Source organism: Mobula hypostoma, chromosome 9 (assembly GCF_963921235.1).
Source record: "Mobula hypostoma chromosome 9, sMobHyp1.1, whole genome shotgun sequence".
In the NCBI taxonomy this organism is placed as follows: domain Eukaryota; kingdom Metazoa; phylum Chordata; class Chondrichthyes; order Myliobatiformes; family Myliobatidae; genus Mobula; species Mobula hypostoma.
Window position 1 is genome coordinate 22,357,341 of NC_086105.1, and position 16,293 is coordinate 22,373,633.

Here is a 16,293-nt window from a genome sequence, read left to right on the forward strand (position 1 = left end):
TCGATTGAAGTCTTTCGTCAAGCTCCAAATCTGAATCGCATAATTAAGTTCACCATAATTATAAAGAATCATTTGTAATTTCCTCCCATAAGGCAACACCTTAAGATAGCAAAATATCTTTTCTAACAAGGCCATCTTGAACAAGGATTCTTTCACATGTACACAATGTCTTTAGAAGAGATTCCTGAATATATGAGAACAATCAGAAACAAATTTATTTATTTATTTAGAAATTGGGGTAGGTGTGGAGAATGGGGAATGGGCTCTTTTGGGCAGGGTACTTGAAACACATGTTGTCATGGGGAGAATGTATAAACTCCTTACAGTCAGTGACAGAACTGAACTCCAAACTTGGATGTTCTCTGATGCAATAGTATTGCACTAATCACTGCATATTGCCACATGGGTCCCATCCTCTTTTCCATCATAAATATAAAGGTTTACAGTTTATTATCATTATGAGTGAGAACAAAATTCAACAGATTAACTGGATTATGCAATCATACATTTCAAAGAAAACATAGTCAAAGTTTTAACTAAGTCTAATTGTTTTTATTTTAAAATTTGTCTTGGTTGGTTTTAGTACATGGCCTGGACCAATGCTGCAGTCTGTTAAAAACATAAGCTATAAAAAATATATGGTCAGCCTTTGCTTCTCTCAGAAAGAGAAGCTACGTACAAATTAAGACAAGTTATTTCCCCCCATTAACCTGCATTGCTTTTCAACTTTATTTGACTTATTGCTATTCTACTCAATAAGTTTCCAGAAAAAAATAAGTAAAGTTCTTAAATTAATGAAATACATGAGTGTATTCAAAACCCCTCCTAATTCCCCATGCAGGTATGCTTAAGAGGATTTATAATTTATAACAATTCATTCAAGAAAATAAGCAGAGATGAAGACTTGTTACAATTGTTCCTGTTTGTTGGACACAACAAAAAGGAAACTTTTACAAAACTTGTTTATAAAGTCAAGGCACTAAACACAAAGATTATACACTTTGTTTATATTAATGTCCTCCAAGCTTGTCACAGGATTAGGAGGCTTGTGTGACTCAAAGACCTGGAGAGCTGTGCAGGCTGGAGTCAGAGCCTTGTGCTTTGGCTCTTGATAGGGTTACCCATGCCAAACAGGTCATAGGGTAGAGGCCAGACAAAGAGTGATCCACTGGCCCTCCAGTTAAAAAAAAAGTTATGAAACAGCAATGAAGAATCCTTGTATATCTGTGTACGACTGTATGGACAGACAGAGATAGAGGACCTTCATTGTTGCCCTAAACACCAGTGGCGTAACAGATAGCAAGTTCTATTAATGTGCATATCATTAATAATTTAGTAGAAACAGCAACCAAACCCCTTCCTCTAATTTGAATTTTAAAAAAACAAAAATAATCAGGACAGAGAACTACAAGCCCAGATTATAAACTTTAAGTGTATAATCCAATTAGTCAAAACACATTTAATAACAATACACAACATTAATACATAAAAGTCTGTGCAGTATTTTTTGAAACTGTACATAATCTAATCATAGACAAAATATTCCATAACAACATTTTTACCTAATAAAGCAATATTTGCAAGCTTTAATGAAGTTTTTCCTGCACATTTAACAAATAAACATGCCAGATCATTGCCCATAATAGTTCAGAGATGATTTTCATTTCCACAGTAATTGTTTTTAATACCAATGTAAAAGCTTATATGTATCTGGTCTGTTGAGAATAATCACATGGGTACATCATGTCCATAAGGAAGCATTATCTCGATTTTTGAAAAGCAAAGCTTTAAAAAAAATGTTAAGTCAGATGATCATGAAGGAAAGCATATCCCACAGCATTCCATACAGATTTCCAAGCAGTCTGAGGACTCACAGCAGGCATCCATCATGCCACAGTCCATATCACATGGGCAGTTGCAGTCATCCCCAAAGTCATCTGGTCCACAACAGCAGCAAGTGTTTTCAGACGTGCATATACCACACGTAGCTTGTCCCAGAATAATGTTGCAAAAGGTGACAAATTCACAGAATAGGCAGGCGAGAATGCAATGCACACAACCATCTTCAAGTGTAAGTCATCACCCATCCAACCGATTATAAAATGGGAAAGAAAAAGGAAGGAAAGGCCACATTAAATCAAATTATACTGACATAACTATCTTTTATTCCATAACAAATTTCTTTTTCTCAACCATTAACATTTAACAGAAATAGTCAAGAAACTCACTATTCTATTGCAATATGCCTTATAACATTACCCCACCACTATACCCATCCCACAAAAACATTGACACAAAATCCCACCTCGGCGATAGAGACTGAAGCACGATTTTTTGTTTCTTTTTTTAAAATAAGTATGTCATTAGTTAGAAGTGTTAAAAATTAAAAAGAGATCAAGACAGTCAAGATTTAAAACACTTCTGATTACTACTTGCAATAACCCTAAATATTCAAAATCTTTAACACCCCCAAAATGTATTACATCAATTTACAAGTTTGGCTCAATCAATACATGCAATGGAGTTCTTTAAAATCTTATTTAGCCAGACATACTCAAAAAAATGGTTTAAGTGTTTGCTATAGGGTCATCACCAAAACTCTTAAATAGAAGCAGATGAGAAAACAGCTCTGTTGAAGGATAAAATCATGCAGATGAAGGGAATACTCAACAGGACAGGTACCATCTATGATCACAGAAGCAGTTAATATTTCTTAACAGCAGACCTTCATTTGACACATCACTGATCCGGAACATTAATTCTTTTTTTACCCTCCGCAGATGCTAACTGAACTGCTATTTCAAGGATTCTGCACATTTTTTTCTTGCTATACTGAAGACCGCACGTAAAAAGATTACTTAATGCCCTCTAAACTTCATTCCAACAGACACTTTATTAAACTTCACCCCAGCAACATATGATAAACATTTTAGAATTCTGTTAAACTGCTGTTGGTCTTTAACCTCATACCTACCACAAAAGCCCAATAGTAGCTTAGCATACGAGACTGGGTTCAGTTTACAATAGGAACCAATCACACACTGTACAATTATCTCAGGGATCTGAGTTCAGTTTGAACATGGATAGTAATTGTGAATACCCTATCTAATCCTCTACATCATCTACTTCCTCGATCATTTACAACTGACATTTTAATTTTGCTTTTCTTTTATGCAACCAGAAATTTAACACAAGATTTGTGCAAACTTGCTAAATAAAAACAGAAACCTGGTTTATCCAAGTTAAAAGTAGTTTTCATAGCGAATCAATCTGACCATGAATGGTGTTTGAGCATACAAGTTGAATGATGCAAAAGCTTCAAATTTGAACTATATATTTCAGCATCTATTTCAGTGGTTTTCGCCTCAACAGTTAGCTTAAAATTGAACAAGACATTAACATATACAACACAAACCTTGGTCCTGGTCATTTCAGCTAGCTATGCTGACAGAGTTCAGAACACTCTAAACAAATTTCCAGACATTCAGTTGTCTCACAGCAAGAATCAAAGAGTGTAAAGTCGAAGTCACAGGCACAGTTGAGATCCTCAGCAGGGGTCTCCTGAAGGCTGATGCAGCAACAGCCACTGCAAACACAGCAGGAATCAGAGAAACCATGCTGACAGAAGGAGCAAACTTCAAGCAGCCCAAGGGTGAGCTCGGTGCAGTGACAGAAAAGACAGGCCAGAACCAAAGAAGCACAGCAGTCTAATGCAGAGAGAAAGATTTGAACAAAGTCAATAAAGTAAATGCAGCTTCACTGAAAAAAGCAGATTTATTTAAAATTTTCTGTATGCATACTTCCAACTATCTTTACATTGTATGTCTTTGAGTTCCCGTATCTTACAGAACACATAGCATTACAGCTTAAATATTCACTTACTATTACAAATGAAAAAATATTGTGGAGGATGAAAAATGCTAGAAATACTCTGCAGGTTAGGCGGTACCTGTGGATAGAGAAATGGAATTAATGCTTTAAGTCATTGACTTGAAACGTTAATGGATTCCTCCCTTTACAGGTGCCCGGCCTGCAGAGTATGAAATACATTATGCTTTTAATTAAAATATTTGATTCTTTCTTCATGCAGGATAGAGAAAGGAGTAAATTGAAAAGAGGAAAGAAAAAATTAAGAGAAGAGAATAAATAATGTCCTTCCTTTGAACAAACAAGTTTTAGGTTCAACAATTATGATGAACAGCTGAATGGTACCATCTACATTTAATTGGAGTTTCAACTAAAAGGTGTCAAATCCTAATTATGCTTTTACACCCATCAACTGGGCCACTAGATTAAACACTGTGGGAGAACACCAAATTTAAGGAGCCCAGTAAGGAGAGGAGCAAAGCTTCTAACCACACATTGCTGCCCTCTTCACGAGAAAAACATGTCAGCAAAAATTTCATTGTAGAATTTAATAGGAACAGAAATAACAATCAAAAAGATTTCAGGTGCTTTTTGCTCACTAAAAGTTGAAAATTTTCCACTGTTGAAGAAATGAATAGTCTGGATTATGTAACCAGTAAAGAAGCAAAGGCTACCAATAACCAAGTTTCCCACAGCACCTGATCAGCTCAGACACCAACGAGAAAATAAAGAAGTGCAATAATTAACTTTGTGCAAGGGAGGGGTTGGAGATTTGGGGTTTGATGTTCTAGCCGCTGTTTTCTCCCTTGTGAGTGATCTGTTAGTTTTTGTGTGGGGGAGGGGGTGGGGGTTTGGGGCTTGCAAGTCTTGCTTCCTTTTCTTTTTCATGCGGGAGGAATGGGGTTGATGTCTTGGTTCTCAACAACTCCCATGGTTTTTCTGTATTTCATGGCTATCTGAAGAAGACGAATACCAAAATTGTATTGTACATCTGTACTTTGACAATAAAATGAACCTTTAAACTTTAACTTAAAACATTTCACAGAGCACAATATTAAGATTGTAATATACAGATGGCAGATCAAACTTTTAAAAATCCATTGTATTATATTTTTGTTTATCTAACGTAATTAAAACCTACACATACAAACTCAGATTTAAGGAACAAAAATGGTGTAATATTTATTGTGGCTTACCATGGCAATAATAGCTGATGCAAAAAGTTAATTTTCCAGAGTATTTTACAGCAATAATATGTACTTCAAGTTCTCACCGTGACAATTTTTCTCAATTACGTTAGAGAAGATTGCAAAAAAAACATACTTCAAGAACAGTAGGGAATTATTGATTCCAACCTCAAGATTTTGGCATCAACTCTTCCCGTACTGTCAGGTTGGTGGTACAATGACACCAGCAAATTGGTTTTACAAGTACATAATCTAGATCAATATTTCACTGTCCCAAAATTGTGCAGATTATGCATATTAAGTAAATGTAAATGTAGGGGGTTTGAAAACAATACAATAAATTAATTGTAACTAACTGAAAAGGAAACCCATAGGTAAAATACTGAATTGTAGGTCATATTATATCCCAATGACTTCAGTGATAGTAAAGTAAGCAAAATGAATACCCACCAATACATTAGATCCTGGCAGTCTCCTGACAGGCAAGGTAAAAATCACTTATGCAGATCTGCAATATTGAGTGGCCAATAACCATCCCATCTTGATCTGAAGTCATCTGTGCAGAAATACATCCCCTCAGACCAATAAACATAGGAGCAGAATTAGGCCATTCCATCCATCAAGTCTGCTCCACCATTCCATCATGGCCAATTTATTATCCCTCTCAACCCCATTCTCCTGCCTTCTCCCCATGACCTTCGATACCATGACTAATCAAGAACCTATCAACCTCCACTTTGATATACTCAATGACTTGTCTTCCATGACCATCTGGAGCAATGAATTCCACAGATTCACCACCCTTGGGCTAAAGAAATTCCTTCTCAACTCTGTTCTAAATGGATATCACTCAATTCAGAGGCTGTCCCCTCCGGTCCTAGACTCGCCCACTACAGGAAACATCCTCTCCACCCTTACAGGATGCTTGCTCTTGTAAGTTGTCACAAACAGTTGGCCATACTTACTGTAGCAAAGTATTTTCTCAATGATGCTACTGATATAGCACATCTCATTTCTGAAGAACCCCTGTAGCACCCAATATTTCACTTTTAATTTATTACTCAAAGCAAGCAAAAATTCAAATTCACTGACTCGCCAATGGTAGTCATTATGACAACTGTCATTCACTGCTTTAACAGCATACCCGAACAATAACTGCAAATGCCGACTTTTCTATGGCTGACATCTGAATATTGCTCAAACAATGGGACTTACAAAGCACAGGAATATAGAAACGTGGGGGAGGGGGCAGCGGGGAAAAAAAGCAAGGTTGCCAGACAGTATATTTCATTCGATTTGAAGTGGGCAAAATTGTGCAGTAATGTTAAACACTGCATCAGCAAGGACCTGAAATCCACCACGGTACAAAGCAGTGACGAATGCAGTTTCTAGTAACTTTTTCCTTTCATATATAAATCATTATGGCAGAAAAGGTTTCACAAAACAAAAAGCATAAAATCTCTGAATATTTATATTCTATTGATGGAATATTTGTAATTATTTTACAAATTCATACAAATTTACTTTTTTTTAACCTCAAAACATTGCAGCATTAAGTCAACAAATGTCCATAATCAACGATTTGGTTCTTTAAGAAAAAAAATCAGTCATTAATATTCTATTTCAAGGAGTCCTCAGCTCACTTCCTTTATGTCTTGTACATCCTGTTTGGATTTCCTGAAAAATTAGTTGCTCCCTAAAGCCTATTAATTATCGTTAATATAACTGACTGTTAGGCCCCGAAGGCAGAAGCAGTAATTGACTCATCAATTTATCTCCACTTTCAGGTATTATCCAAGTTCATGACATCGATTAAAACACTATAATGTACTTTCTAGCTTCACTAAACCTGAAGTGATTCAAGAAAAAAAAACAAAAAAAAACACACCAAGGACAAGAGTTAACTGGTATTTCATTGGTTAAATATGAATTCAGGAATTACTCGCATACTCCATTATTAAATGCAAATAAGGCACTGGTAAAATAAACTACTAGGTTTGGTTTAACCGAAAGAGAAATTTGCACATATGAATAAATCACATTTTTATTCAATGCAGATCAGAAACTGAACAGACTATTCTCCGTTTAAATGCAAATTAGAAAAGGAGCTAACTAAGCATTTGATTAATCCATATATTTTAAACCTAGGGAAGGGATAACATTCAGAGATTTTTATATTTAAGCAACATAAATATGAACCCTAGAAGAGATCAAAATAAAAAAATGGAATACTTAGTTATTCCTCAAAAATATGCACAGTACTATCTGAGTTATAGCACCATTGAGTGCCATTTGATGATCAGCACACAGTTAAGCAAGACTTTCTTCTCTTAAAGACTAAGAGTGCATTTGTATAACTCATGCTTCTGCTCTTCATCATGTAGAATCTGGACCAGAATATCTACTTGAAAGGTGAATTTTGATATTTTTTAAACTATAGGAAGTGGTTTCACAGCCAAGTTCAATATTTAATACCTATCCTCAATTTCCCTTCAAAAGATGGAACTCCGTCACCATCCAATCTGCTTTATTCTAGGTATGAAGTTTAACACTTTTAAAAGTGCATCATTGGTTCATTATCCTCATAGGGTTTTTAAGCATCTGGTACGACAGGCTTAAAAACCCTATGAGGATAATGAACCAATGATGCACTTTCGAATCAGGATGTATGAGCTTTTTTTTTTAAAATGTGTCCATCGTCCTTGACCTGATGGTAAATTAGATCCAGATCAAGATCAAGCGTAGAAGCTTTGGCAAGCTCCTCCATTTTGCAGATGGTACAGACTGCAACTATGAAGAACCATTGGTGGATAGAATGCTAATTATGCAAGCTGTTTTGGCCTTGATTACTGGTTAGAATTCTAATTATGTAAGCTGTTTTCACCTTGATTATACCAAACAACCCAAGCACTACCCTCTTCTAGACAACCAAAAGGAAAGTTCTATCAAATTTCTTAACTCATGCCTTCAAGTTAGGGGAAGGCTTTAGACAGATAGCCACCACAGAACAACTATAAGTAATAAAACTACAAAGCCCGTATGTATATACATATAGCTTGCTTCAGTACCTCTTACTATATTTCTGCTTGATATTAATAACTGAATACAGGGCAATGTTTCTGCTGCTCCATTCTAGAAGTATTGGATTGTAAAAAAACCTCAATTTACATTTGTTCAAAACATCTAAAATCTTTAATTTTGAACAGTTCTGGTTGAGAAGTAGTAGTTTTAGCATTGGTAACAAAACTCAGTCAGAATCATTGAAATAAAGTACAGAAACAGGCCTTTCAGCTGAGTCCTTGCTGACCATCAAGTAACAAATTTTACACTATCACTACCCTAAACCATTTTATTCTCTCTGCATTCCAATCATGAAGAAGACTTAAAATTTGTAGGCCTGCATGATTTAGCTTAGAGCAGAGGGCAAAAGCAGCGTAAAAAGTAATTCCTAGTCCCCCTCTTCACCCCCCGAAACGTAGTGGAAGCTGGACATTGTATTCCACTTGGAAACAAAATTCAGAATCAGAGCACATAATGTCAGGCAGCCTCAATGTTATATGTTCTACAAAAACCAAGAACAAAATTCTGGCCCAATTAATCAATGCTGCTCAAAAAAGGAATCTTGTTTTCCTCTTAAATCCACCCAAACAGCCACCCATTTTGTGTAGATAGGTCACGGCTATGATGCAGACCATAATGACCATCAATATTTACGTTTTTAAAGATAACTTATTCTCTAGGTTAATAAAATGATCACCCATAGAGGTCACTTAACCACTTGAAAAACCACAACCAGTCCAATGTGTCCAGAAATAGAAACAGAAAACGTGCTCTTGGCTAAATCTTATCGGATAAGAGGTTAGACTCCACCTTTTAGCAATGAATTGACATGGGAAGCCAATCAAAATGGTCCTCTTAAAGACTAAGAGTAATGGTCACAAAAAAAAATGCAGCACAGAAACAGGTCCACCTCGTATATGTTGAACCATTTAAGCTGCCTAGTCCCATCGACTGGCAATGGGAGCATAGACCTCCATACCCCTCACATCCATGTACCTACCCAAACTTCTCTTAAACATTGAATTAAACATTGAAATCAAGCTTGCATGTATCACTTTGCTGGCAGCTTGTTCCACATTCTCATGACCCTGAGTGAAGAAGTTTCCTCCCATGTTCCCCTTAAAGCTTTTCACCTTTCACCCTTCACCTCTAGCTGTAGTCCCACCCAACCTCAGTGGAAAAAGCCTGCTTGCATTTACCCTATCGATGCCCCTCATAATTTTGATATCTCTATCAAATCTCCCCTCAGTCCCCTAAGTTTCAAGGAATAAAGTCCTAACCTGTTCAATCTTTCCTTTTCACTAAAGCCTCCAGTCAGCAACATCCTTGTAAATTTTCTCTGTACTCTTTCATCCTTATTTACATCTATCCTGTATGTAGGGGACCAAAACTGCACACAATTCTAAAAATTAGGACTTACTAACATCTTATACAACTGCAACATAATATCCTACCTCTTGTACTCATTACTTTGATCTATGAAAGCCAATGTGCTAAAAGCTTTGTTTATGACTCCATTAACCTGTGACACCACTTCCAATGAATTATGGACCTGTATTCCCAGATCCCTTTGTTCCACTTCACTCAATGCCCTACCATTCACTGGAATATTGCCACAGTTTAATATTTTTCTTATTCTCAGGAGCAACCTGAAACGAGGCAAGTTGCGTTCGTGCTTTCTAATTGTCACTCTGCATATTCAGCCATTGGCCGTACAATAAAGCAATAATTTAACTGATCTCACTGAAGAGTTTTAATTAACTAACTGAAACAATGGAGAAATAAATGTAAGGGTACACATGAAATACATGGCCAGTTCCAATTTTAAAAACTATTACATTCCTACCTTTTGTATTGATGGCACCAGATAGGTATTGGTTGAATGTGGGAAAAGCCACAATTATACCGACCTACTTACATTGCTGAACTTGGGCAATATTTAAAACAAATATCAGTTAGTTGCAGCTACTCTGGTGTATACAGAATATATTTATTGAAAGTGATGGCACAGGCAGATGGGGTTGTAAAGAAAGCTTTTGGCACATTGGCCTTCCTAAATCAGAATATTGAGTACAAGAGATGGGATGCTATGCTGAAATTGTATATGACGATGGTGAAACCTCATTTGGAGTATTGTGCGCAGTTTTGGTCACCTACCTACCGGACAGATGCAAACAAGTTTGAAAGAGTGCAGAGAAAATTTAAAGGATGTTGCTGGGTCTGGAGGACCTGAGTTATAAGGAAAGATTGAATAGATTAGAACTTTATTTCTTAGACTACAGAAGAATGAGGGGAGATTTGATGGAGGTATACAAAATTACGAGGGGTTTAGATAGGGTAAATGCAAACAGGCTTTTCCCACTGAGATTGGGTGGGACTACAGCAAGAGGTCATGGATTAAGGGCAAAAGGTGAAAAGTTTAAGGGGAACACAAGGGGAGACCTCTTCACAGAGTGCCGTGAGTGTGTGGAAAGAGCTGCCAGCGCAAATGGTGACACAAACTTGATTTCAACATTTAAGTTAAGTTTGGATAGGTACATAGATAGTAGGGATATGGAGCTCTCGGCGTAGATTATCGGAGTAGACAGTTTAAATAGTTCGGCATAGACTAGATGGGCTGAAGGACTTGTTTCTGTGCTGTACTTTTCTCTGACTCTAAAACATATAGTATGCTGAGCCATGTTTACACAACTCTAGTGACCCAGGCTCAATCCTGGCCACCCCCCACCCCTCCCGCATCTATCCAGGTGGAGTTTGCACATCTTCTCCATGACCGCATCCGTGTGCTCTTCTTTCCTCTAATACAAGTTCCTCTGCAAGTTAGCTGGCTTATGAATTTCCACAGGTACGAGAAAAGTCCATGAGGAAGTCAAGGGGAAGGTAGACAGAACAGAATGGGACTGGTGAAACTGGATGACTGACGTTCAATCTCTCAGTAGGCAGGATGTCCACTTTCATACTATACAACTCAAAATCCAACCGTACTTCAAAACAGTTTTTAAAAATTTACAGCAAAACTGACATCAGTCTCTTATTCATTTGATAAGTGTTCAAGTATCCTTGGAATGATTATTATCACTACACAAGTATTTGGAATCATAGTGCATATCTGTATTTGGGCTTTGAGGACAGTTTATGTTACCACACCTGCAAAGTATACAGCATGGGTCCAAATATTTAAGATCAGAGGACAATGGAAATGAAAATTGAGACTGAAAACTTATTCAACTCCCTTCTGTGTTAAACAAATTGTGTGCATGGAAATTGAAAATCATCCTTTTCCAGGTGCATATCTAGTAATGGATTTACAATCCAGAGCATTGAAAGTAAGCCTGGAATTGGTGCTTGGTTGCACCAGCCAAGAATTCTAATTGGAATATTGCCTGACTTTGCTCCGCTAGCTTCTAAGACACTGCAGAACAAATAGTTTGTTTCCTCTTTTAATTGCACAAGGGGTCTAAAATCCAAATCCGGTCAAGATGATGCCGAGCTGCTGTTGGCACTGAGGTAGTGGCTCAGACTTAATTGTTCTTTTTAGAAAGTTCACAGGGTGGTTTTGGGGGCAGCATGTGGAGTTAAGTGACAGGTTGTGACAGCAGGCCCAGGGAACAGGGCTGGTGACAACCCAGGGCACTGAGTCTTGGAATAGGAGGTCCATATGGTCATGTTCAGAGTTGAAAGTCCCATGATCGGCCAGTCCTCGGCTTGATACTAAAGGTCAAAACCTAATGGTCAAATGTCAAAGTCAGTGAATCCAAACGTTGAGGCCCACGGTCAAGGCCCCTGGGTCAGTGGCACTGGAAGTCAGAAACCTATGATTTGCGGGTCAGGCCAGGGACTGGACATTAGCATGTCCATTCTGCAAATGGAGACCCGTCCTTCTAAAGACAGATGTGCCATGGAGATCATTCTGACAGGCTGCATCACTGTCTGGTATGGGGGGATGGGGAGAGCATTCTGACAAGCTGCATCACTGTCTGGTATGGGGGAGATGGGGTGGGGGCTACTGCGCAGGACCGAAAGAAACTGCAGAGGGTCATAAATTTAGTCAGCTCCATGTTGGGTACTAGCCTACAAGGTACCCAGGACATCTTCAAGGAGCGGTAACTCAGAAAGGCAGCGTCCATTATTAAGGACCCCCGGCACACAGGGCATGCCTTTTTCTCACTGTTAACATCAGGTAAGAGATACAGAAGCCTGAAGGCACACACTCAGTGATTCAGGAACAGCTTCTTCCCCTCTGCCATTCAATTCCTAAATGGACATTGAACCCATGAACACTACTTCACTTTTTTTTTTAAAGCATATATTATTTCTGCTTTTGCACGATTTTTTTATCTATTCAATATACATATACTGTAATTGATTTTTTTTTTCTTCTATACTATGTATTGCATTGAACTGCTGCTGCTAAGTTAACAAATTTCAAGCACATGCCAGTGATAATAAACCTGTTTCTGATTCTAATTCTTTGGGAGTAGGAAGGAGAAAAGGGACATGTTTGGCTGTTGTTATATTTCGTTGCTGTTTTTGTATTGCTGTTATTTGTGTTGTTCTGCTGAAGGCTGTAGGCATGCTATACTGGTGCCAGATTGTGTGGCAAAACTTGAAGGCTGCCCCCAGCACCTCTTTTGATTGCTGTTATTTGTTGACAAAAATGACACATTTCACTCCATGTCAATGTACATGTCATAAATTAATGAATCTGAAATTTGGGCCACTATCTAGACTATTTACTGTATTACAGAAGTTTAATGCCAAAATTCTCTTTATCATAACTTTTTATTCAGTAAATGGACACAAAAGGGAGCAATTTCTACCCTAGAGCCTTTTTGTTAACTGTGCAAAATAAAGCATTTTTAAATCTACCACCCAAAAAAAATACCAAGTGCCCTTAAATATCAGGAGGTTTAGGAGTTCTGTATTTTCTGCACAAGTTCTACTGGTAATCTGTGTGAGAACATTCTGAGTTTAGTTCTCCTCAAGAAGGACACTAGAGATGCCTGTTATGCTAAGGAAGCAGCAAGCCAGGTTAGACATGGTGCAAGGATACACGAGGCAATTTATTTCAATATACAGGAGTAGCTACAAGGCTAGGAGCAAGAAAAAAGGCAAATTAAATTAAGTATATGTTTGCATTTTCAGTGTTTGGTGATTTAATTCTGTTTACTTGTTCAAATGCTTTTTGCCACTGCTTTCCAGCGAGGCCATGAACAGGGCTCATTCAGTTCACCCACATAACCACATTCTGCTCCTATATCTTATAGTCTTGTGATCTTATGGCAAGACTCCACTTCTGTGCACAGCCTCATGATATAACATTGAACTTAAGATATTGAAGTCAGTGATGCTACAGATGGCAAGTCCATATTTTTCCTCCTCCTCCTTTTCAAGCAGTTCCGTGGGATTGAGGATGACTCAATCACTCCGAGTGAAAGCTGTTTCTGCAGATGTTTTAACATGGGACAGTCATTAATCAGTATTAACAGAATGTGGTATTGGCATAAAGGCAAGAGGCCCCAGATTGTCACTTTTCCCACATGGTGGGCACCTACGGTCTATGGCTGACAACAAGCTCTGTCCCAATACATTTTGCCTATTACATTGCCAAACTAATCACTTCTGTGTTAGGGAATACACAAATAATGTGGATTTTCTCTTATTGTGAACAGATCTTTTTCTACTCAAAGTAATCCTAGGAGCTAAAACAATGCCAAAGCAGTAAGGCCATTTTGAACAATGGGCAGGCAATTTTCAAAGTCAAATGTTATACTGTCCTAAGTTAGATGATTTCAACCAGACAAGGGTGGGTTCATTATACACTCTGGTATCACAAAGGGGTAAGATCAGGGTTGCTAAGTGTGAAAGTGTCCAAATCTTTATGAATGGTTCTCAAATAAGCTTGGATGCAATATTGCAAGTTATTGCACCAATTTTACAAGGCCCTGCTCAAGATGAATTACCTCCCTAACTAAAAAAGGATAAATTTAGAATAGAATAACCAGACTAAGGCAAGGATGGTTGGCTTGTTGTTAGAAGGGGGATCAAGCACAGAGTCTCAAGTTTAATCCTAGAAGAATGGAGAGACAAGGTTACAGAGTGCATAAATTTCTTCAGGCTCCTGACAGGGTAGGTGTGAAGGTTGATATTTCCCATGGCTAGAGTACCCATATCCAGGGAGCACTTGTCTCAATATAAGGAATCTACCATTCAAAACAAGGGCAGAGAGACTTTTCTTCACTGAGAAGGCAAAGGACCTTTGGAATTTTCCATCCATGATGCCAATGGTAAATCATTCACTGAGCACAAAGATGGTTACAGACAGTGTTTTAGATGAGGATTGTGGGGTAGTCAGGACAATGGCCTGCAGGTAAAGATCAACTATGACCTTATAGATTGGTGACATAGGTATGGAGGGTGGAGGAGGTGGTGAACAAGAGATGGGGGCTGATGATCGGTTGAATCTTTTGTAATGCTTCTAGAAAATTTGTGCAACATTTTAACCATTTAGTCTTCAAACTGATAGTCATATAACATGCAAGCAGATTTAGATCAGGAGCCCATAAGACATAGGAGCAGAATTGGACCATTGGACAATCAAGCCTGCTCCACCATTTCATGATGGCTGATCCATTTTCCTCCTCAGCCCCAATCTCCTGCCTTCTCCCCAATATCCCTTCATGCCCTGACCAATCAAGAATCCATCAACCTCTGCCTTAACTATACCCATTGACTTGGCCTCTACAACCATCTATGGTAAAAAAAATTCAACAGATTCACCACTCTGAATGAAAAAAATCCTCCTCATCTCTATTCTAAAGGATGCCACTCTATTCCAAGGCTGTGCCCTCTGGCCCTAAACACCACCACCATAGGAAACCTCCTCTTCACATCCTTCTACTGAGGCCTTCCAACATTCAATAGTTTTCAATGAGGTCACTCCTCATTCTTCTGAATTCCAGTGAGTACAGTCCCAGAGTCATCAGACACTCTCATATGACAAGAATTTAAATCCCAGAATCATTTTCGTGAACCTCCTTTGAACCCTTCTGAATGTCAGCACATCCTTTCTAAGATAAGGGACCCAAAACTGCTCACAATATCCCAAGTGAGGCCTCACCAGTGCTTTATAAAGCCTTAACATTACATTCTTGCTTTTATATTCTAGTCCTCTTGAAATGAATGCTAACATCACATTTGTCTTCCTCACCTTAACCTGCAAATTAACCTTTAGGGAATCTTGCACAATAACTCCCAAATCCCTTTGCACCTCATATTTTTGAATCCTCTCTCCATTTGGAGAGTAGTCTACCCTCCTACTACTTCTACCAATTGCATGATCATACACTCCCTGACATTTTATTCCATTTACCACTTCCTTACCCATTTTCCTAATCTGTCTGTCCAGCTGCAGCCTCTTAACTTCTACAAAACTGTCTACCCCACCACCCACCTTCATATCATCCTCAAACTTTGCAAGAAAGCCATGAAATCCATCATCCAAATGATTGCCATAAAACGTAACGAGAAGCAGTCCCAACACAAATCCCTGTGGAACATCACTAGTCACAGGCAGCCAACCCTTTATTCCCACTCTTTGCCTCCGGCCAATCCATCTGTGCTAATATCTTTCCTGTAATGCCATGAGCTATAACTTGTTTAGCAGCCTCATGTGTACACCTTGTCAAAGGCCATCTGAAAATGCCAGTAAACATCATCCACTGATTCTCCTCTCTCTATCCTGCTTGATATTTCTTCAAGAATTCCAACAGATTTGTCAGGCAAGATTTTCCCTTGAGGAAACCATGCTGACTCTTGCCTACTTTATCACATGCCTCTAAGTTCCCCAAAACCACATCCTTAACAATCCACTCCAATATCCTCCCAACCACTGAGTTCAGACTAACTGGCCTTTCTTTCTTTCCTTTCTTCTGCCTCTCTTCCTTTTTGAATACTGCAGTGTTATCTGCAATTTTCGATTTCTCTGGAACCATGCCAGAATCAATTGATTCTTGAAAAATCATTCTTAATGTCTCCACAATCTCTTCAGAATCAGAATGAGGTCTATTATCACCAGCATGTGCCGTGAAATTTTTTAACTTAGCAGCAGCAGTTCAATGCAGTACATAATATAGAAGAAAAAATAATAATAAAGTAAATCAATTGCAGTACACATATA

The 16,293-nt window shown here is 38.1% G+C and overlaps 1 protein-coding gene across 2 annotated transcripts in view; it reads right to left on the bottom strand.

Annotated features, from left to right (window-relative positions):
- Nucleotides 1-420: 420 nt before the first annotated feature.
- Nucleotides 421-16,293, bottom strand: part of mdfic (MyoD family inhibitor domain containing) — a 52,642-nt gene continuing 36,769 nt past the window's right edge. Inside the window, exon 5 of one of the 2 annotated variants that reach the window (XM_063059630.1) lies at nt 421-2,063. In XM_063059630.1, coding sequence (XP_062915700.1) covers nt 1,813-2,063 — 251 coding nt within the window. In that variant the 3' untranslated portion in view covers nt 421-1,812. The remainder of the gene's footprint in view (nt 2,064-16,293) is intronic. The other variant, XM_063059629.1, reaches the window with a different exon arrangement.